Source organism: Phocoena phocoena, chromosome 6 (genome assembly GCF_963924675.1).
Source record: "Phocoena phocoena chromosome 6, mPhoPho1.1, whole genome shotgun sequence".
Taxonomy (NCBI): Eukaryota; Metazoa; Chordata; class Mammalia; order Artiodactyla; family Phocoenidae; genus Phocoena; species Phocoena phocoena.
The window spans coordinates 10,331,972-10,355,395 of record NC_089224.1 but is presented as its reverse complement, the minus strand read 5'-3'; the positions used below and the strand labels follow the sequence as shown (position 1 = coordinate 10,355,395).

Below are 23,424 nucleotides of genomic sequence, written 5' to 3'. Positions count from 1 at the left end.
GTCATCTGGTCTCCGTAGAGTAACTGAGGCCCAGAGAAGTGATAGTTTTCAGGTTGCACCCTCTTGACGGGTCAACACTCAGCCCAGGCCTGGCTCTCACGCAGTGGACTCTGATGCTACAGAAGGGAGTGCAGAATTGAAGCCCAGGTGTTCCATGGGAACCAGGTTACCAGGGGAGCAAAGGAAGCCTCAACCACCTATATTAACATGAGTTTTGTGGATGTGGGACAATGTCTTTGTGTTGACCTCCATCCCCAGCTCTGCTCTGTGCATGAGGGTAACCATGTGATTTTAACCCCCCAGTTCTGTACCAGGGTAAGTCTGACACTCCTAGAAAACTCCCAAGGACTGAACCTGATTGACTGTAAGATCCCCATGAAGCCAGGTCTGGAGCGAGAAGTAGCAGCCTACAGATATTTCCATCAGACGACTAAGGACTGGCTGAAAAATGCTAACATGTACATCCACGTGAAGATTTGGAGCAAGTTACTGATTTATTACAATAAAATAAAATACAGTAGAAAAACCAAAAAGCCAAAAAAACCTTTTACTGCAGAGCATCTAGATTAAAGAACTGCATAAACAATAGCAAAACATTTGGGGAATTCAGAGGGAAGAATATTAAAAAAAAAAAAAACAGAGCAAAACAACCCAAGCAACTGCCTGAGCTCTAAAAACCTGATTCAAGGACTCCAAATTTAAGATATTTTCTTTAGATTTAAGCGAAGCATCTACATCTATTACTGCCAAAGTCTTTAAGACCTCCGGAAAACAAACCAGGAGGTTTGAACTCCCTGAACTCCAAAGGGAGAAGGATAGGAAGGGGAGACAGAGTAAATATGGGCAGTGTGGGGTAGAAGGAAACATTCTCTCATGCCAGCTACCAGCCTCCTCCAACCCCAAGGGCAAGAAGGAATTCCCACTGTGAACATCAGAAGCTTCAGGGAATTGATTGGGTAGAAATTCTCAATTAATTAAAAAAAATTTATTTCTTACAAAAAAGAAGATTCTTTCCAAAGTTCTAAGTCAGGGATTCTTAACCTGATGAATAACAATGGGCTTCTGAGGACTCCATAAACTCACAGTCTCCAGAAAATAAATGTAAAACCTTGTGTAGGTGTGCAGATTAAAAAAAAAAAAAGTTCTCATCAAATTCTTACCACCAGGCTTGTGGGTCCATGACCCACAAAATGTTAAGAACCACTGTTCTAAGGCAGAAGTTCCCAAATGGAGAGAAGTTTCCTGCTCTCAAAACATCTCTAGCCTCATTCTTCCTGATAGCCACCACCCATCTACTAAGATGTTCTTAGTGGTCCATGGCCTCATAAAGTTTACCTCTTGGTGAACATTCCTCAAGTATTCTTGAAAAAAGAAGAGTAAATCTCGAAGGCTTATGAGATTTATGGGAAACAAGGTTGGGAAGAAAGAAAAAATGAACAAAGTTCACTGTGGTCTAAATACGTGATATATTCACCACCCTACGTATATTTTAAATAACATGGGACTAAATTTCTAGACCCTACTGACAATGGTGGGCAGGGGGGAAGGTGGGAGGAAGGAAGAGGAAAAAGATGGGAGGGACAAGAGGAAGGTATGGCTCTGGAGGGAGAGATAGAGACAGTGATAAGATACTCACAGGAAGGACAAATGAAGGAATAACCCAGAAGAATAAAAATAAAATATATATGGATAACTAACAAGAATCTACTGTATAGCACAAGGAACTCTACTCAATATTATGTAACAACCTAAATGGGAAAAGAATTTGAAGAAGAATAGATACATGTATACATATAACTGAATCACTTTGCTGTCCACCTGAAACTGATACAACATTGTTAAATCAACTTTACTCCAATATAAAATAAAAAGTTAAAAGATATGTATGTCTTCAAACTTGCAGAAGGAAATTTAGACTTCTAAAAGAAGGCAAGAAAACATGGGGAAAAGAATGAAGCAAACAAAAAAACATGAAGATGGCAAAAATAAGCCCCCAATACAATAGTGATTATAAGAAACAGAAACGGTTTCACTAATCAATGAGACTCTAGATTGAAAAAGGGGAAAAAAAAAATCCCTTACTATGTTGTCTACAAGGGATTCAGTAGAAAAGGACACAGAAAGAGTGGAAAAAAAAAAAAGGGGGGATGAAAAACACTAGCAGGCAAGTATGGAAGGGGAAAAAGTCTCCTGGTTTTTAATGCAGTTTTGATAGAGAAAAAAAAGAAAACATCCTGATAGAAGGAATAATTGATCAATAAGACACAATGATCACATGAACATATATACCCCTGAGTATACAGCTTAAAAATATAAAAAGCAATAATCAGTAAAACTATAAGGAGAAATAGATAAATCAACCAATAACACATCCTTTTCAGAAACTGGTAGCTAAGGAAAGATAGGAGACTTAAAAACACAACAGACTCAAATGAATAAATACATACAGAAGAAATTTTCACTCAGCACTGAATACACAGTCTTTTCCAACATATGTTGAACATTTACCGAAAACGATTGCGTTTCAAAGTAAGCCTAAACAAATTTCAAAGAATCAGTATACTCTTATTATAATGTAAAAGAAAATTAGAAAAGAATCCTGAAATGTAAGTATAACATGACAAAAGTCTTGTCTAATGAGAAGTCTAACCATACTGGGATAGACTAGAAACAAACAAAAGTATACTATAAAATAACCTTTGGTTATTTAAATCAGGAACATTAAGAAGGAAATTATGATATACTTAGATATGAATGACAAAGCACTTCATATCAACATTTAACAGTTAAATGATACTGAGAGAAACTGACAGCTTTAAATATACTTATTGGAGAGCAAAGAAAGACTGAAACAAATGAGCTAAGTATTAAAAGAAATGCAGCAAGGTACACCCAAGGAAGGAAATAATAAAGGGCAGAACAGAGAATAGAAATACAACAAAAACCACTGAAAGCAAAAATTTTTCTTTGAAGAAAATCAGTAATGTAGGCAAACCTCTGGCAAGTCTGAACAAGGGGGAAAAAAAAGACATAATGAAAAAAATTTAGAATGAAAATAGAATTACACAAAAGTTTAAAATATAAATTGTACACATATAATTCCATGTGTATGATTTTTGAAAACCTAGGAAAAATGGACAAATTTCTGCAAAACTGGCATACCTTTGACCCAGAAAATATAATTCAATAGCTATGAAAAAAATTAAAATGGTAATCCCACACTTAGACAATTTTATGGGGAATCTGACTTTCAAGAGAAGATAATCCCTATCTTGTAAATTTCTGGCCATCAGATAAAGAGGGAAAGGTGCCCAAATCATCTGATGAGACTAATGTACCTTGATTCCAAAAACAAATGAAGATAGTACAAGAAAATAATGTATGGGTCCATTTTTCACTTATGGATACAGATTATAAACTTCAATAAAATACTGACCAAATGATTCCAGGAAGGTATTTTAAAAGAATAAATTATATGATTAAGTAAGATTTATCCCAGGAATGCAAGGATGGTTACATGCGAGAAAAGTTAACATTACAATTCACTACATTAATGGTCTCAATGAAAGAAATCACATGATTAACTCACAGACTCAGAAAAAGTATTTGATAAAAATAACACCTATATCTGGTTTTAAAAAAACCAGAAAATTAGGAACAGAGGAGAAACTCCTTAACCTGACAAAGACAGACATGTAAGCATCATATTTAATGAAGAGACTAGGAAAGCATTCCCTTTAAAATCAGATATAAAACAATGATGCTGCTATCATCACTTCTGTTTAACATGGAACTAGAGAGCTTAGTTACAAGATGGGAAAAAGAAAAGATACAAGGATTGGAAGCTTAGTGACAAAACTCTTACTTCTTTGCAGATACTACCATCAACAGATAAATATCAGAATTACTATGAGAATTCACCATGGTTGCTGAATATTAGATCGATTTAAGAAATTAATACTGAGATGGTGTGCTCAGTAAAGGCTAGTTCTCTTCCTTTTCCATTTGGGATGCTGTACACTTTTTGGCCTCAATTCTCCAAACCTTCTTATTCAAGACCATTTTTTTTCCTTCCACTGTTTCCCACAGCTCAGTCTTTAATCCTCAGCATGTTATATATTTAAAAAAATCTGATGGCTCTCCAATTTGTCTCCAGGCTTGCCTTCATATCCAGCTTCCAGCTCTGCATTTCCATCTGTCCAATGTTCTAATTCCTATTCATCACACACACCACCCCCTTCTGAAACTAATGACCACAGCCGCCTCCCCACCCCCGCCAACTCCTCCTTGTCAACTGGATTAGTGTCATTATCATCATTCTCAGTGTCGTCCAGGCATAAGATCTTTGACTTGTATTTTTCCTTCCCTGAAGACAGCGGTTATTCAAGAAATGTTTGTTGAATTAAAGATCTGCCGATGTTTCTTTAACTTACATTTCCATTCTTACTGTTACAGGCTTAATCCAAAGCCTCATTTCCATATGCTTATTAGGTCAGTATAGCTGCCTGCCACATTCTTCCTAGGTCATGGGGTTCCATTACTAAAGCTGATTGGTGATTGGCCCTTTTCTATAAAGTCGAAAAGTATAACTGCCATGATAGGGTGTAATCAGCCACAAACAACCCATGAAGCAAATGGGTGTGACGGTATTCCAACAAAACATTATTTACCAAAACAGGTGGTGTGCTGACCTCTGAAGTAAAATATCAAGTTTTTTCAAACCAAACCTTTCCTTATCCCTGCTAATTCAATATAGAATCCAATTATCTGGGTAAAAGAAAATCTAATTTACTTTCTTTTTTACATACAATAGTGGTTGCCAGCTAGAAATTAAAATTAATTACTTAGGTATGCTGCTCATTACTTTCAAGACCTTATTTTCCCTTTAAATTTACAGACCTTGTAAGTATAATTTACTGGAAATTACATCAATAGTATTGCAAAGGCAGGACAAATTGGAAGAGTTGGCAGCCAAGTAATCTTTCTGTCTTTTATGGGAGAATATATCAGGAATGATAGAACCTGCCAATAAAAAATTTGTTTCAATGAAGCAGATTAGGATGACATTGATGGGCTTTTGATTTCAATAAGCGGGAAAGGCCCAGAATTCTGCTAGCTATAGGAAAAAATAGCCACTTGTTCCCTCTAGACCTTGAAATGAAACTTGATTATAAAAAAGGTACAAAAACAATGCAGAGTGGTAGCTCAGAAGAATCCTACTGTTCTGGACTTACAGCAGTCATTCTTTTTCCTATATTAAAATGGGACATGGGCTCCCCCAAGTTATCTATCTATCCATCCAGCCACCCATCCACCGGCTAACTAACAATATCTAGCTAACAACACCTAATCTCCTTTGCCCTCCTTTACAAACACGGAAAGAACCAGGATCTATGAAATGAACAATAAATTCTTTACAAATACCTAAAATGGAATAACTAACATTTATAACAATATTTATGCACTTAGGCGCTTGCCAATGTGACTGATAATGAATGACTACCTAAAACTTTCCAATAGCTTCAGTCTATACATTCAAATAAAATCCAAATTTCTCATCATGGCCTACAAAGTCCTACATGGCCTGGTGTCTGCTAACCTCTTGGACATGTCTTGATCATACTTAGTATGCTGCAATCACAATGGTCTCCTCTGCTCTGCAGACATGCCCAGCTTGTTCTGGTGTTAGGAGCCCTTCATCTGCCATGTCCCTGTTAATGCTTTGTCCACAGCTTTACATGCCTCATTTCTCCAGGTCTCAGTTCCAATGAGACTGTCCCTAGAAGCTTCCTCTGACCATCCAATTTAAACTAGTCTCCATCACTTTATATATAACTCTGCTTTGTTGTTTTCAGTACTTGTGTCAGAATCTGGAATTACGTTGCTCATTTATTTTCAGCACACCATTCTCTCTCTATACATCAACGAAGGCAGATTCATGAGAAGGGACTTTGTCTGTAGGTCACCACTGAATCTCTAATACCTAGATGAGTGCCTGACACATAGTAGGCCCTTAGTAAATATTAAGTAATTAATATTTGTTGAGTAAATAAGTGATCATCTCTGTTACACTCATGAGGCTCTGGTTATTGGAAGTGTTGGGAAATCTCTAAATCCTAGAGGTGACCTAAAGGCAGCAGGATCTTACAGAGGAACTATGGACACAAATACTCTAACTCTGATAAAGAGGTGGACATAAAGTCTCAGGTAAGCAAGATGAGTAAGCTCTACAGATCTGCTATACAACGTCGCACTTACATCAACAATCATGTATTGTACAGTTACACATTTATTATGAAGGTATATCTTATGTTAAGTGTTCTTACCACAATAAAAAAAAGAGTGTTTGGGCTTCCCTGGTGGCGCAGTGGTTGAGAGTCCGCCTGCCGACGCAGGGAACACGGGTTCGTGCCCCGGTCCGGGAAGATCCCACATGCCGTGGAGCGGCTGGGCCCATGAGCCATGGCCTCTGAGCCTGCGTGTCCGGAGCCTGTGCTCCGCAACAGGAGAGGCCACAACAGTGAGAGGCCCGCGTACCGCAAAAAAAAATAAAAATAAAAAAATAAAAAAAGAGTGTAGAAACTGAAATTAGGAAGATTTAAAAACAGCTGATGGTACTTTGGACACATTCTGAATTTAGGGTAAATAACCAAAAAGCTGAGCTGTTAAAAGAGAATTTAGAATTACCTGGGGGTGTGTGGTAAGCAAGGAGGATCCAGAGACATAAGACACTTTCTCATAATGGGATTGGATAATCCAGTTGGAGCTTCCAAGGGCATAGCCAGAGCTTAAAGGAGTCACCTGGACTGCACCAAAAAGTTCCTAGAAAAGAACCACAATAAGAATGTGTGATCAGCATTCAGCAGTACAGTCATGCCGATAAGTTCACAGGGAAAAATAACAGAAACATTCTTCTCCACTTAGAAACTATTTTCAAGTGAACCAGAAAGTTTGAAGTAAAACAGAAAGATGATGGAGACCATTTGGGAGACACATCCGACAGTCTTTACTTGTCACATCTCTGAGAGATTCAGTCTATCCACATGGCACCAGGCACCTAGGCCTCACTCATTAAAAGGCAGAGATGCTATATTATGAAACAGACCGAAGAGACAAATACTTTGGTTTTCTTCTTCTTTTTTTCCTTCCCTTTTCAGGTTAGGAATTAATATCTTGGTTGTTCTGTATTTAGTGGCTCTGGGCACAAGTTAACAGGAATGGGAACCCTTATCACAATCAGGTCAGAGCTCAAAAGTTATACTTGCCAAATTATTTCTTGATCTCTTTTATTCTGTTTCTTATTTCACTAGTCCAAAATCCGTAAAGTGGTGTCACTGTTCTAAAGTAAACAGGATGAGATGCCTTTCTCCTGATTCATTACATGCTAGCTAGCAATGGGGAATGTAAGGGTTAGGAAAGAGTGCCAATAAGAACCCGGGAAAGATGGAGGAAAACAACAGATGTTCTATCTTTTCACTATGTACTAGTACAAGATTTGTAGTGACTGAGTGGCTTAAAAAAGCAAACTAGGGACTTCCCTGGTGGCGCAGTGGTTAAGAATCTGCCTGTCAATGCAGGGGACACAGATTCGAGCCCTGGTCTGGGAAGATCCCACATGCCACGGGACAACTAAGCCCGTGTGCCACAACTACTGAGCCTGCACTCTAGAGCCCCCGAGCCACAACTACTGAAGCCCGCGCTCCTAGAGCCTGTGCTCTCCAACAAGAGAAGCCACCGCACGAAGAGTAGCCCTTGCTCACTGCAACTAGAGAAAGCCCGTGCAGAAACGAAGACCCAACACAGCCAAAATAAATTAAAAAAAAAGATACTTAAAAAAAAGGCAGGGCTTCCCTGGTGGCGCAGTGGTTGGGAGTCCGCCTGCCGATGCTGGGGACACGGGTTCGTGCCCCAGTCCGGGAGGATCCCACATGCCGCGGAGCGGCTGGGCCCGTGAGCCATGGTCGCTGAGCCTGCGCGTCCAGAGCCTGTGCTCCGCAACGGGAGAGGCCACAACGGTGAGAGGCCCGCGTACAGCAAAAAAAAAAAAAGGCAGTATAGGATCCTTCCAAAGAACAATAGTATGAATCGGAAGCATTCATCAGTCACTTAAAATCATATTAACACTCACAATTTTCTGAGAATATCCCACCAGCTGGATTTTACTAAGGGCAGAGTTCACCTCTTGCATTGTATAGCATCTTCTCCAGGTTGATACTTCTACTGCATCCTTGAGAGGAGAAGGCAGCAGCCTGCAAATGTATCATAAAGTCAGCTCTTACTTATAGAGGATTCTGTTCAAGTAATTTGTCCATTTAATCTAAGTTGTCCAACTTACTGGCATATCTAAATGTTCACAGGAATCTAATTGTTTTTATTTCTGTAAGGTTGGTAGTACTCTCCCCTCTTTCATTTCTGACTCTAGTAATTGCAGTATGCTCTCCTTTTTTTCTTGGTCAATCTAGCTAAAGGTTTGTCAGTTCTGTTGATCTTTTCAAAGAATCAACTTTTGGTTTCATTGATTTTTCTCTATTGTTTTTCTATCTTCTATTTTGTTTATCCAGCATATAGCTGGGTCTTATTTTTATCTTTATTTTTTTAAACCATGTGATAATCTCTGTCATTTGATTGAATTGCTTAAGACATTCACATTTAATGTTATTACTGATGTAGTTGGCTTATGTCTGCCAATTTAATTTTAGTTTTCTATATATTACATATCTTTTTTGTTCCTCTATTCCTCCCCTACTACTTTTTAAAAACAGTAAGTGAATATTTTCTGATATAGCCTCTTAATTCCTTTCTTGATTTGTTACTTTTTTTTTTTTTTAGTTATTTTCTTAGTGGTTGTTCTGGGGCTTATCATATACATCTTAATATAGAGCATTTCTGTATGACACCTCACATTGTCTTCCCTGTTCACAAAAGATAAATGAAATAAACATTACTTGTGGGCCTGCAAAGCTATAGAAAAGAACTGGCTTAAACACAACTGAGGCTTGGCAGAAAGTGGAAAATAAAACATATTTTGCAGGTACGCGGGGCGGGGGGAGCGCGGGGCCGGTGGGAGGACACGTGGCGCGCCGCAGGTCCCATGCCGCGCTGCGACCCCCGCGCCCCTGCCGCCTGAGCCTGTCCCTCGCGCCCTTAGCTGGTCCACCAAGCGATGCCCGCTGGGCGCCTGCGAAAGTCTGTTGGCTCCCGCTGAAGGGCAGTAGCACCCCTGAGCCCCCGCGCCCCGCTCCGGCCAGGAGCCTTCACGTAAATGGGTCCAGTCATGCCTCCCAGTGAGAAACCAGAAAGCTCAGGAATTAGTATCTCCAGTGGGCTGAGTCAGTGTTACCAGGGCAGCGGTTTCTCCAAGGCCCTTCAGGAAGACGATGACCTCGACTTTTCTCTGCCTGACATCCGATTAGAAGAGGGGGCTGTGGAAGATGAAGAGCTGACCAACCTGAACTGGCTGCATGAGAGCAAGAACCTGCTGAAGAGCTTTGGGGACTCGGTCCTGCAGAGCGTCAGCCCCGTCCAGGACCTGGACGATGACACGCCCCCATCCCCTGCCCACTCCGACATGCCCTATGATGCCAGGCAGAACCCCAACTGCAAGCCCGCCTACTCCTTCAGCTGCCTCATATTTATGGCTATTGAGGACTCTCCAACCAAGCGCCTGCCGGGAAAGGATATCTACAACTGGATCTTGGAACATTTTCCGTATTTTGCAAACGCACCTACTGGGAGGAAAAACTCAGTGAGACATAATTTGTCCTTGAATAAGTGTTTTAAGAAAGTGGACAAAGAGAGGAGTCAGAGTATCGGAAAAGGGTCATTGTACAGAGTACAAAGTCTAATCCAGAGTACAGACAAAGAAAGTCTAATTCAGGCTTTGAAAAAGACACCTTAACACCCACACTCGAATGTGTTCAATACACCTCCCGCCTCTACTCAGGCATAACAAAGCATATCAGGTCCACCCCTCTGGCAAGATAGCACCTTCTTTAAGAGAAATGGAGCCTTTCTACAAGATCCTGACATTGATGCTGCCAGTGCCATAATGCTTTTGAATATTCCCCGAGATACAAGCAGTTCCTCCAAGAGTGATACAAAACGGAACGCAGGTTCGGAGCCGAGGCCTGTTTCCTGGAGTCCGGCCGTTGCCAATCACTCCCACTGGAATGACAGCAGCCGGGAAGAATGGCCTCACCAGCTGCCGGATGCGGACTGAGAGCGAGACGTCCTGTGGCTCCCTAGTGGGCAGTGGAGACCCAAGGAGGATGACAACTACAGCAGTGCCAAGTCCTTCAGTGCCAAGAGCACCTCGCCCGCCAGTGACTCCCTCTCCTCCTCCTTGGTCAACGAACACTATGAGTTTGCCACCAAGGGGAGCGAGAATGGCAGCGAGGGCAGCTTCCAGAGCCACGAGAGCCACAGCGAGACGGAGGAGGATGACAGGAAATGCAGCCCGAAGGAGGCCAAGGATGTTCTGGGGGACAGCATCTATGCGTCCCAGCACAAGAAGCACCAGCACTTCGCCAAGGCAAGGAAGATCCCCAGCGACATGCTGCCTCTCAAAAAGAGATGCACGGAAAAGCCCCCCGAGAGCGATGATGAGATGAAAGAGGCGGCGGGGTCGATCCTGCACTTGGCGGGGATTCGGTCCTGTTTGAATAACATCACCAATCTGACGGCAAAGGGGCAGAAAGAACAAAAGGAAACCACGAAAAATTAAAAACAAGTCACTGATTTGTTTTGAACTTATGGCCATTTGGTTTCAGCATGTCAGGAGATTTCTAATGATTTGTGGCAATACCAGCAATTTATTATTATTTCATTTTTCTTTTTTTTTGGTTTGGTTTTCTTTGTTTCTTTTTTTTTTTTTTTTTTAAATTTTCCCCCCTCCTTTGTTTTGGACCCTTAAGAATATTATGTTTAAAGGAGACTGAAGCCATAGAACTCATATTGACACTCAACTGCTTTACAAAAGCTTTTCATTATCTGAAGACAAAACCAAAAAAGCCCAAATTACCATTGTTTCCTCCAGCTTGTCAGAAACCCGTGGCTGAATCCACAGGGACGACAACGATAATGCCACGGGGATACACATCCGGCACTTAGAAGGCACGTGTGCAAAGTAACCATTGATCAGGCCCAACCTTTAGGTTTAAAAGGTCAGGATGTGCACCCAGTTGGGTTCGCTGAGTGAATGCCCATAAAGCAACTGAGGAGAAGGAAGGACCCCTGGTCCCCCCAAGAGCAGACCCAAGCTCGTGGCACTGGGCATCAAATTGTGCCAGGAAAACCCCTGGCACTGTCCCAAGCGTGTGATGTGGGGGTGGGAGGGTGGTCACCAGTCCTCTGTGCTTCTTAACTGTGAAGCCTAGTAGCATCTTCTGGGGTGGACACTGGACCATTCATATTCAACAGGTGTCAGTGACTCATGAGAAGAGACTGGGTCAGTTTTTAGTGATGTTGCTAATCAGTGAATTCCGTTTTACATTAAATTAAGAGAAGGTTCCACAAGCCATAAGCCTGAAGGTTGGTCCTGCACACGCACGTGTGCAAACACAGACACACACACACACACAAGAGAGAGAAAGAGAGAAAAAAACTGATGCAAAAAACAAGCGTTGTCTTCTTAACTGACCAAGTGAAAATCAAGTTCCAAGAAATTACAATAGCTGTTAACGAAGGAAAGGGTGGTACAAATCTTTTTCTGTCTGTCAAAACCATTTGATCCAAGTGAAAACAAAACAAAAAGCTACAGAACATGCCATTAGCATTGTGGTGTATTTTTAAAAGATGAAAGGCACATTGATGGACAAACTAAAGTAAAACATGGCAAAAAAGAAAGGAAAAAAAATTCCTATACTGCCCTCAAAATGGAGTTTGCAATTAATGTTAGTCAGGATTCATCTTTGTGAAAAGCAATGATTTCCACATTCAGCCAATGTAGCCAGCAGAAATTTCTTTGTTTTTTTTTGGCGGTACGCGGGCCTCTCACTGTTGTGGCCTCTCCCGTTGCGGAGCGCAGGCTCAGCGGCCATGGCTCACGGGCCCAGCCGCTCTGCGGCATGTGGGATCTTCCCGGACCGGGGCACAAACCCGTGTCCCCTGCATCGGCAGGCGGACTCTCAACCACTGCGCCACCAGGGAAGCCCGCCAGCAGAAATTTCTGATCCACAATGCATGGAAGTGCTTTGAAAAAAATTTAAAAAGCACAAAAACACAAACTTTTTAAATTCAAAAATAAAGTTCCTGTAAGGTAAACGATGTATTTAGCATGAAGATGAATTATTTTCATGTAAATATAGAAAAGAGAAAAAAAAATTTTTTTTCAACCTTCCAGACCAGCATCAGGAGCATCCATTAAAACAAATAAACAAAAATGTGTCATTAGAAAAACATGTTATCATTTGCTCGAACACAATCAAGAATAGGCCTGAAGAGTGACTTCTCTGAGATTCTCTGTACAGTACAGGTGAAGGGCCTTCTGGAGAACTGAACCTGTACGTTTGCTCTGTGCTGTCTCCTGAACTATCACTGAACAACAGTAAAGGGCTTGTCTCTCACACACACACACACACACACACACACACCACTTCAGACAGAGAAGAGAGAATAGCAACAGCATTTTAGAAAGTGGAAAGGAAAAAGACAAATGATAACTGACTTAGCAGACCCAGGAAACTTCAATTCAAGTGACTTAATTTATACTGCAAACCCACAAAAAGCTCAGCAATTGGAAACAATAGGTATGTCTTGAAGTGAGATTGAAGGTGAGCCTAAACACAAGAAAATTCCTGGGCTTCCCTGGTGGCGCAGTGGTTAGGAATCTGCCTGCCAGTGCAGGGGACATGGGTTCGAGCCCTAGTCTGGGAGGATCCCACATGCTGCGGAGCAACTAAGCCCGTGAGCCACAACTACTGAGCCTGCGCGTCTGGAGCCTGTGTTCCGCAATGGGAGAGGCTGTGACAGTGAGAGGCCCACGCACCGTGATGAAGTGTGGCCCCCGCTCGCCACAACTGGAGAAAGCCCTCACACAGAAACGAAGACCCAACATAGCCAAAAATAAATAAATAAATTTATTTTTTTAAAAAAAAAAAGAAAAAGAAAATTCCTAGAAAAAACTGATTAAGAAATAGAACCTTCCAATTCTCTTCACCTATTCCATATGGCTCAGCAATTGACCCTTCCCCTCCCAGGCATGTCACCAGATGGTTCTCTGGAGAGAATAAAAATGAAGAGTCCGGACTAGGAGAAACGATTGACAATTAGAGGCAGCCACCTTAAGCAAAAGTTTACGTACTGAGAGTAACAATTTTCTTCTCCTCAGATCAGAACACCATCAGTTAGGCTTATACCCTGCAGGGTAGGAGACTAGAAGAAGCTTCTCTGAAAAATATGATCAGCACCAAAGAAAAAACTCAACGAAAAGATACTCACACCAGGGGTTTCACAATGAAATTGCCGAACGAGATTATGCTATAGTGTATTCTATTAAGTCTAGAATATAGAAGATACAACATACAGATAACAGGAGCTCCTTACAGAAATCCAAGCAAGGGAACAGAATAATAAAAACCATAACTGTGAAATAAAAAGAAACTATACACTGAAAGAACACATTGCATACCTGAAAATACTGACCCAGAAGAATTAACACCAGATATATTCTGGGAAAATATTTATATTATAAAGAAAACAGACAAATAAATCTTTGGCTGTGTGCCAATAAAACTTTATTCATAGAAACAGTGGCAGGCCAGATGTGGCCATAAAACAGAGATTTGGCCATAGGTGCCACCACTGTTCTAGATTGAAAGGGCCCACTAAGCTCAACACATGAATGTAAACTGTCTTTAGGTTTGAGACATCATCATAAACTTTAAGAACAAGAGAAGATTCTAAAAGTCCACAGAGAGATAAACAGGATACATTTCGAAGATGTAGACTCAATAGCATTGAACTTTTCAACAGCATTTCTGGAAGACAGAAGAAAACAGAGCAATGCTTTCAAAATTCTATGAGAAAACTACATCTAACTCACATTTCTATCAGAGCGTGAGAGTAGAATGAAGACGTTTTAGACGTGCAGGGTCTCAGACAACTTACCTCCCATGTGCTCTTTCTCAGGGAGTTGTTGGAGGATGTGCCCTGCAAAATGAAGGCGTAAACAAAAAAAAGAAAGGCCCAGAAAACAGAGCTTTTAAGAGAAGAACGAGGCAAAGAAATCTTCAGGATCACAGTGGAGAAAGTCCTAAACTGAATGCCATGCCATAGGCCCAAGAGCAGCTGACACCAGGCAGGGCAAGAGTGAAGGCTCTGGGAGACGACTTTTCAAGAAGGTAAAATTGTGAGGCCACCCATCGAGTTTGAACATACTGAGGAGAGACTTAGACAAATGCGGGAGGGGTTAGAGATAAATTAGTAATATGTACACAGAAAACTAAGCAAATAAGCAAACAAGATAATTACTAACTCAAGGGAAAACAAAGAGTTGTGCAAGAAGAAGAAAAAAATTGTAACAATGTTGTATGGCCAGTGAAGTGCATGTTCCTGGTCATATAAACATGGAATAGAGATTTAGCCAAAATAGCACACAGATCATGATGTTCCAATTCTCTTCACCTTTGTTTCTCCAGCAACAAAGTAGCAACAACTCTTCTCTTTACCTTCTGCATAAACAGGTGAAGATTCTCTTATTTCACTTATCTGAGGATTTTCTTATGTCACTTATCTGTCCTATGTGTAGTGAATTGCTTTAGGTTTTACAATATTTAGTCAATGAATATTTACTTAGCCCCGACTATGGTCATAGAATTTAAGTCCTGTAAGGGATTTAACAGGTACAACATAAAGGCCTGTGCTCACAAGGAACTTAAGTCTAGGAAAAATTTTACAACAGTACAAAGCAATAAAAGAGATGTGGAAAGCCATGAGTCATCCTTGCCTGTGCACTTGCCTTCACTCCCAGAAGGGCCTAAAGGATATATTGAAAATGCAAATCTACACATATACACACATACACATACTCCCCTCCTCCACTTTAACAGTGTACCATTCCATTCAGGATAAAATCCAAGACTCTTAGCATGACTTTATAAGGCCTTCTTTATCGAGGTCCTGCCTTGGCCTACATTCTATATACTGAGCTATAAACAGCTCTCGCGGCGCCAGGCTCCCTGAAGCCTATGACATTCCACCACAGTCCTCTTCGTCATATTTTGTGTACACAACACTCCTGCTTTAAAATCTAGACCACCTGTCACCTTTTCTCAGGTCTTGAGATACTCGTCTAGGTCAGGTACACATCGTTTGTGCTCTTTGGGAAGATGGCCCGAGTCTCAGAGCCAGGGAAGTGGCACAGAAGCTCTCTTTGGAGGAGGTTACTGGCAGGGGCTGCTGCTACTGCTTCTCTCTCCTTCCGCACCCCTGCAACTCTCTGCCACCCACTCTGAGGAAGGAGAGGTTTCTCTCAGAGTCACATCATGGGGAAAGTGGAGGATTTACAGACTTGTCTAGATTTAAATCTCAGCACTGCCTCTTCACCTCTGAGCCGGTCTTCTCGTTTGTAAAACAGGGAGAGTATCACTTCCTTTTTAGAGCTGTTCTGTGAGGGATAAATGATACAATGCACGTAAGCGTCTGGCACAGAACAGATGCTGTGTAAGGACTGTCTCCAACCATCTCCAATATACACAGCCATCGTGGCCCCAGAACATGCATTTTCCAACAATACTGTAGTGGACTTCAGTACAGGTGACTGTGCTGAAATCATCCAAGGTGATTTACTGATGAGCAGCAATGACTCTGAACTTGAGTGGCCCAGGCACTGCTCTAGAGGGGCTGAAGGAAGAACCCATATTACTCCCCTGCTTTAGCTCCTCCTTTAAATTCCTCCAGATCAGGGAGCCCCATGGCTTGGGCTTCCTAGGACTGCTCCTCACAAAAAATAAAGACTTCTACTCTGGGCTGGATAGGAGCAGAAGCGTTTATACCAGAGCTGGAAGGCTATCATGCGAGTGGATAGAGTGGGGAGGGTGGTGAATAACAACGCAGCCCAACCACATCTTTCATCTCAGTTGGATTTGTTTTAATTGCCCTTAGCTCTGCCAAGGCCCTGCAACTGAGACACCTCTGGCTCGAGGCTGAGCTAATAAGTCGCACACCAGCTAGATTAGACCCACGTTCTTTAACTGGCCATAGGTGTGTGGGTTCATTTCTGGGCTCTCTATTCTGTTCCGCTGATCCATATGTCTGTTTTATTTGAAGGGCACCAGTAAGTGTGTGCCGAGGTGCTAAAAACGCCAGGGAGGAACAGACCGGTGAGCTGGAAGAGGAAGGCCAAGCAGGTCCCAATGACTCTGGTGTCAAGTCTGACCTGCTCAGCTTAGGGTTCGGTGGCAGGCAGCTTCTGACAGGGTTCCCCAGGCGGCCTCCCATATTCACCCCCTTGCCTGGGCTCCTCCCGCTGAGTGTGGGCTGCACCAACCGGCTTGCTTCTAGTGAAGAGACTGTGACAAAAGTGACAAGATGTCACTTCCAAGATTAGGTTACAGAAGACCAAGACTTCCTGCTCATCCACAGTCTCTCTCTTGCCCTCTTGTTCACTCTGATGAAACCAGCTGCCACGTGGTGAGACGCTCTGAGGAGACGCCCATGTGACAGGGACCCGAGGGAGGCTTCGGCTACCCACCACCCCTGAGCAACTGAATCCTGCCAACCACCGCGTGAGTGAGCCAAGAATGGGATCCTCCCGGTGGAGCCTGAGATAAGGGGAGCCTGGTGGGAGACCCAGAATTACTAATAAGTTAGGAAGTGTTCTGGGCCATGTTCTAGTACAGAGGCAGTGTTTTAATACCTCAACTCAGCCTGGGCTTTTCTCAGGTCTCATCAGTGACATTTTTACAAACTCTAATTGTACAGAACATTTGTAGAAGGTTGGTCTTCATACCTAATTTAGTTGCTTTAGTTGCAATATTCAATAATTTACCTACCCTCTTTTTTCCCTTCATATATCTAAACTGAGGGTAAAATGTTTCCTTCAAAAACTGTTGAAGACCACAGCAAATGAGAAATTACACACACATATGTGTATATATAATATATATTATTAACATTATATATCTATGATATTCAGTGCCTATGAATTCCTCCCCTTCACTCTATGCTTAAATTCTTTGGGTGTCTTATTCTGGTACCTTATATACTGACTACACTACTTTCAGATCTAAAACTAATTATTTGTCATTTCTCTCTTTGGAAATGTCAGAGGTTTCCTTTATCACACAGGTTTGGTGACTATGTTTTCACAAACAATTTTGATAAGTTTTCTATCAGCTAGACAAAAGATTTAAACTAGGAATTAGTCAAATGTATTGTTGGCTTTTCCAAAAGAAGAAACTTTCAATATTCTTTTGTACAAGGTTAGCTTTCAATGTTTTTCTCTCCTTCCTGGTGTGCACTGGCTGATTTTAACCAAGCCAGTCCCCTCTCAATCATGCCATGTTGCTGTTTTTGCCCACAATGTTCTCTTATCTTGGAGTGATCTCTTCCCTCATTCAAACCCTGCTTAACCTGCCAAACCCAGCTTGAGTCTTGCCACTTAGTACGCAATCTCTGCTCAAAAAGCTCCTTGGGTACAGGGACTATGCCTTAAACTTTGGGGGGCATTTCCCTGAAAACTTACAATGCCAGGCACTTGGCAGTTAATGAACAAATGAGACTGAAGTCCTCTAAATTTCCTATTTATACCCCCAAATTTCTTTCGCTAACATCTTTTTTACTCTTTTGAAATATTTAGTCACTTCCTCATTACTTCCTTCTATCTCCTAACATCTTGTCTAACTCAGCTTTCCCTAAAACTCTCCTTATGCTTGAGGCCATAATTAAAGAGGCATTTACAGAGCCATTCAAAGCCATTAGGATTATTGGCTGATTAAGGATAAGTCGGATAAGGAAACCCAATGGGAACTAGTTCTGTTTTTTCTGGCTTTCCAATTTATCAAAGTCAGGTTCTCAGAGTCTAAATGCTTAATAAGTACTTTCTAAAAGATTTCATTTTTTTGTTTTGTTCTTATCACACTTGAGCGCTTAATAAACTTTTTTCCCAGGGCTTGACATCATGCCAGAGCTCTGCTGTCTCTTCTTCCATCCTACCAGCACAACATCATGTGTTTTCTTAAAAGAGCAGGACTTTTAGGTCCACAGGGACCACTTAAAAGCTTATAAATAAAACACTGGTTGGGCTTTTTCTAAGTGTTTGATGAGTGAATGACTGAACAAAATAAATATAAGAGCAGAATACAAAGAATACAAGAAGCAGTAAAGTTTCTTTCCTCTCATTACAGTGAAGTGTGCTTACTATACTTGTGAGTGGGGTCGGGTGGAGATGGGTTAGCAGAGTGATCTTTATGGAATTTACCAAAAGTAAAGCCTGAAGATCAAGCACTTCTCAATACTAAACTGAAACCAGATTATAATCCCTGTTTTTCTGTTTTAGATCAATTTCTCTCTCAAAAGTACAAAGGCAATTGCTCAGGCTACCGAAGCATGATAGAAACAATTCTTGAGAGGGGCTAAACCATCTCTGCTTTAATTTTATGCTCATCAAAAACCTCTTACCTATAATTTGATCTCTTTAAGTGGACTTGCTGCCCAGAACAGAGAGTCCTAGACAGATGAACCACCCTAGTTCTGGAGCTACACAGATATCTCAGGATAAAGTAATTAAATGGGATTTTTGTTTCTCAGTCAGTATCCTGGGAGTTTAGTTAGCCCAAACCAGTCTTTAGAGGCTAATCAACTCTGAGTGAAATGAAATGATTAAGTTTCTGGAAGTGCAAAGCTGAAGAACAGCAAAGCTGTGACGACTCCATCAAAGTGCTGCCACTCTCTGAGCACCAGCTTAAGGGCATCTTTAAAAACTATAACATAAGCGAACTTAGAGATAGTTTAATTCAATTCTCCTATTTTACAGAAAAGAAGACTGAGTCCCAGAATCTGAATGACACTGCTAACTAGAGGCAACAGTGGGATTAGGAAAACAATCTTCCTTCTACTCTACTACTTTGCTCTCATCAGGAAAGGTAGCACTGAAAGATAAATAAGGCTGTGGAAGGCAGATGTGTGCTGGTTACTGAAAGGGGGTTATGTGAACCAAGTGTATCATTAAAGGGAGAAAGGTTGTTGGTGTTTACTGAGCACCTATTGTGTGCCTGGCACTGTTTTAAGGACTTTACTTGTATTACTCATTTAGTCCTGACAACAACCTTGTGAAGTTGCTAATATTATTTCTATTTTATAAACGAGGAAACAGAACCTAGAAGAAATAAACTTCTGCAGCTAAGAAGCAGATCTGGAAGGAACTCAAACACCAGTCTATTTGACCTCCAAGCCCATAGCTTTAATTTTCTTCCTACTACATAGTTAGACCTGATAAATTCCTCTATAAATACCCAAGGAGTGTCAGAGCAGAGGAACTTCAAGTACAATATGCTTTTTAAAAAAATTTTATGTCTTCTGAAAGATATAAACCCACATTTTAAGCTCTGAGTACTGAAAACTGCCATAACACTTCAGCCAGGAACATATTAATGCCTAACTCCTTAATGCTTGTCAGAGGATTATGACAATACCCTGTAATGATTTATTCTTAATTATAATTGTAAATTTCTAGTCTTATACAAAAAATGCTGCCCTTATATTAAAAATACTAGAGACTGGGTAAGTTTCTTCAGTGGAATATTGTGCTTTAAATTTTCCCATTAAAAACCTAAATTTTGAAATGCGTATGGGAATGTCAGAGGCTCGAAAATTTGTAAGGGATTCTCCTTTTCCTACCCTTCAAAAATCTCTTTTTCAAGAAGTATAAGCTACAACGTCAAAATGAGGAAGAAGGATGGCTAGCTAACTTCTAAATAAATCTCAGGGAGCAGTGTCGACTGAGACAGGGAGTGAGGCAGCTGCCAAAAAGCAAGAGTAATGGGTTTTTTTTTTTTTTTGGTAAACATACTAATACTAAATCAAATGCTAATTCAAACTAACTTCCTGTGATTTAAAGGAGTTTGTCAGAAACCAATGAATCTGAAAGATTTTAATTCATTTTTTTTTTAGTTGGTCTTATTCTTAAGCTACTAAGATGCATTAATTCTTGACATTTAACCAAGAGACTGCCTGTAAAGGTTTAAGTATAAGTCAAAACCTGGGGGCTCAAATCCAACTCATGGAGGTGTTTTGCTTGGATCATACAGAATTTTACTTTAATGTGAGAGCCAACATTTTTTAAAGAAAAAAAAATCACATTTAAAACATCCAGATCTAGAGCTTCTTTTTAAAAAAAAAAAGTAAAAGGGAAGATTTGGCAGTGATGCGCTCACTTTCCCATACGGCCAAAAGTCTGCTGAAGCCGTGTGTCAGCTGCCCTTTTAGAGAGGTGTGGTCACTGGTCCACAATTCCTGGCAGCCCACCTCACTCCTGTACTTACCTATAAACCCCTTCCTCACCCCTGGAGGCATCTGAGTTTGTGACCCCTATTTTATAGGAACTGGACAAGGAGAATGCAGGAATTAAAAAAAAAAAAAAAAAATAGAAGACAAAGCCCACATCACTTAGTCACTGTACTAGACAGCAAAAACAAACAAACAAACAAAAACAAAAAACCCCAGTGCTTCTCAATACAGTATATGTCACAGTATCTTGGGACACTCGATATCAACTAGCTCATGACAGAGGGAACTTTTAAAGTGGTGTAAATCCTTCAGCATAAATGTTCAAATGCAGCACTTTTAGTATTCTGGCCCAAGATTAAATTCTAGGTGAATATTTCAAAAGAATTCTCTTATCTGATGTCAATTAAAAAATAGCTCCTCAAATTTTTCTACCACTTCTAATATTTATGCTGAGTTTCTCCAAGAGAAAAACAGGACATAGCTTTCTTGGTTTGTCTAACACCTCAGCACAATCGTTCCAATAATTAGACTCTTCTCTTTGTCTGTCAGTAACTATGGCTCATCTCACACTCAAAAGCCAAAACAAAATGCTTGACCAGGATCAGAACTATGGTCAGGATGCATGAAGTAATGAAATACAGTCTCCGACCGGCCCAACTTCTTCTCTACCAAGTTAGCTCTCAACAGCTTCTGATTTTTGCCCACCTGGTGGCGAGACAGCAAATTCAAGGTTTTTTTGGGTTTTTTTTTGCGGTACGCGGGCCTCTCACTGTTGTGGTCTCTCCCGTTGCGGAGCACAGGCTCCAGACACGCAGGCTCAGCGGCCATGGCTCACGGGCCCAGCCGCTCCGCGGCACGTGGGATCTTCCCAGACCGGGGCACGAACCCGCGTCCCCTGCATTGGCAGGCGGACTCCCAACCACCGCGCCACCAGGGAAGCCCCAAATTCAAGGTTTTATTTCAACTAGCACCTTTGTTAAAAAGGGCGATTTCCTAAGCACCTTAGGAAATAACTTTCTGGCCCCCTCCCTAGTCCTCTGCTCCTTCAAGTTCAACTCACCTTTTTCCCTAATATATGATGGCCCTTTTTCTGGTGAGCCAGTTATCTTGTATTTTACAAAGAATGGGAAGCAAAGAAAACTGCCAAGTACTCTGCCCAAGGTCACAGGAAAAAAAAGGCAAAATAAGGACTTGGACTTCCTTAAGATTTAGCCCAGGGTTTGGGATTCAGGAAACAGTGACCTTTGAACATCATTTCTGGTGTGCCAAAATTATTTGTGGCAGAATATTTAAGGGTATAAATTTAAAAGGAGGAAGTGAGGGAAGCCAAGATGTACGTGCTCCACAGGGAAAGAAAACAAAGTCCTCAGGTTTCTAAGGAGGGAGATGGAGAGAAGTGAGTTGAATGTGGGCCAGTGGGCACGTGGGAGAGGGAGAAAAGGGGAAGGAGGCATGCAGTGGGCAGGAGGAAGGGAGCTGAAAATAAGCACGCACAACGAGGATAGGAGGGGACCTGTACCAAGTGGGTGGGTGGACAGATCAAGGAAGCCATCCACGTGTACAGAGAAGACTCAGACAAGTGCGTGTCCAGAAGGTGTTTCCTAATGAGAAGCCAGACAGACACCATATCCCCAGTCAAGGAAACAGAGAAACAAGAAGATCCATAAAACACAGGAGAAAATGTGCACAGTTATGTTACTTCTCCCCTCACATGAGAGGGGGCTCACATGCCCGTGAGAAGCCTGTATGTGGCTGAGAAGCAGCCCAGCACAGGCGTTAAGGGCACGGACTCTGGAACCAGACTAGCCCAGCTGCCTGGGTTTGAATCCAAATCCTACTGCCCACTAGTTGGCTGACCTTGAATAACTTACTTAACCTCTCTGTGACTTCTGTAAAATGATAACGTTAAAGAACTAAGTGAATTAAATAAAGCACTGAGAAGAGTGTCTGGCACATAACAAGTGCTACATAAGTTAAATAAAATAAATAACACGTACAAAAAGGAATGTATAAAGGAGGAGACTCACGTGCTCAAACTCTGAGACAGTTACAGTATAAAAACCACAGCATATTCTCCTAGCTACATATTCATATCCTTGTAGAAAGAATGTCACAAAAACCAAGACATTCTAAAGTTTAGTTAAGTCGATGGCAAACAAATCACGGACCTAGAGGGAAAGAGAACCCAGTGGCGAGGTAGCTGGAGAAGAGTGGACTTGGGTAGGAGTGTAAGGAACACACGTGACCTAAGAAGTCACAGACGGGCTTTTACTCCAGACTCTGGACGCCAGGCCTGGATGGCTGGGGCTGCGGTGCCGGGAGGTGAGGGCAGCAGTTGGCAGGGCTGGACCAACTGCAGTATGTTAGGGCTGACTTGTGTCCTCTGCTGCCGATCAAATATGAGAGTGGAAGTAGAATCAAGCTGCCTCCCGCCTCCCCTAGTGCATTTCTACTTACTTCACCTCATCATCTACAGCCTTAGCCCAGGCCTTTGTTCTCTCGCCTGGGTTTCTGAATCAGCTCTGCCGCTGGGCTTCCTGCCCCCATCTCTGCACCCCCATCCATCCTCTCTTATGCTTCCAGGGTTACTTCCCCTGAAAACAATATGTGATCACGTCATTCACCGCCTTGTCAACCTCCCCTGATGGGCTTCCCGCTCTCAATAATAAAAAGTTCCATCTTGACACAGCAGACGCTTCATTATCTTGCTCCAATGTCCCTGTCTGGTTTCGCCTTTCACCTCTTTTCTCAGCTAATTCTAACCCACCCTGAACTTCTCACTGTTCCCTAATATACTGTATCCTACAGTGCTGTGCCTGGACCCCACTTTACGACCCTTTCTATCAGGAAAAGTCCTTTCCTTCCTCTGAGACCCACCTTAATTGTCATCTCCTAAGGAATGTCCTCCTCAGTTCCCTAAGCAGAGAAAGTTCTTCATTTTCTGAGTGCCTACAGCATTGTGACCAGGCATCTCTTATA

The 23,424-nt window shown here is 41.7% G+C and overlaps 1 protein-coding gene and 1 pseudogene across 3 annotated transcripts in view; one reads left to right on the top strand and one right to left on the bottom strand.

The window, feature by feature from the left end:
- The window catches only part of INTS9 (integrator complex subunit 9), a 109,892-nt gene that overhangs the window by 37,042 nt on the left and 49,426 nt on the right, over nt 1–23,424 (bottom strand). For all 3 annotated transcript variants that reach the window (XM_065878755.1, XM_065878756.1, XM_065878758.1), the window contains 2 exons: nt 8,129–8,249; nt 6,688–6,822 (listed from right to left, as the gene is read on the bottom strand). In XM_065878755.1, the coding sequence (XP_065734827.1) occupies nt 6,688–6,822; nt 8,129–8,249 (256 nt within the window). The remainder of the gene's footprint in view (nt 1–6,687; nt 6,823–8,128; nt 8,250–23,424) is intronic.
- LOC136124887 (forkhead box protein N3 pseudogene) lies at nt 9,263–10,723 on the top strand (annotated as a pseudogene).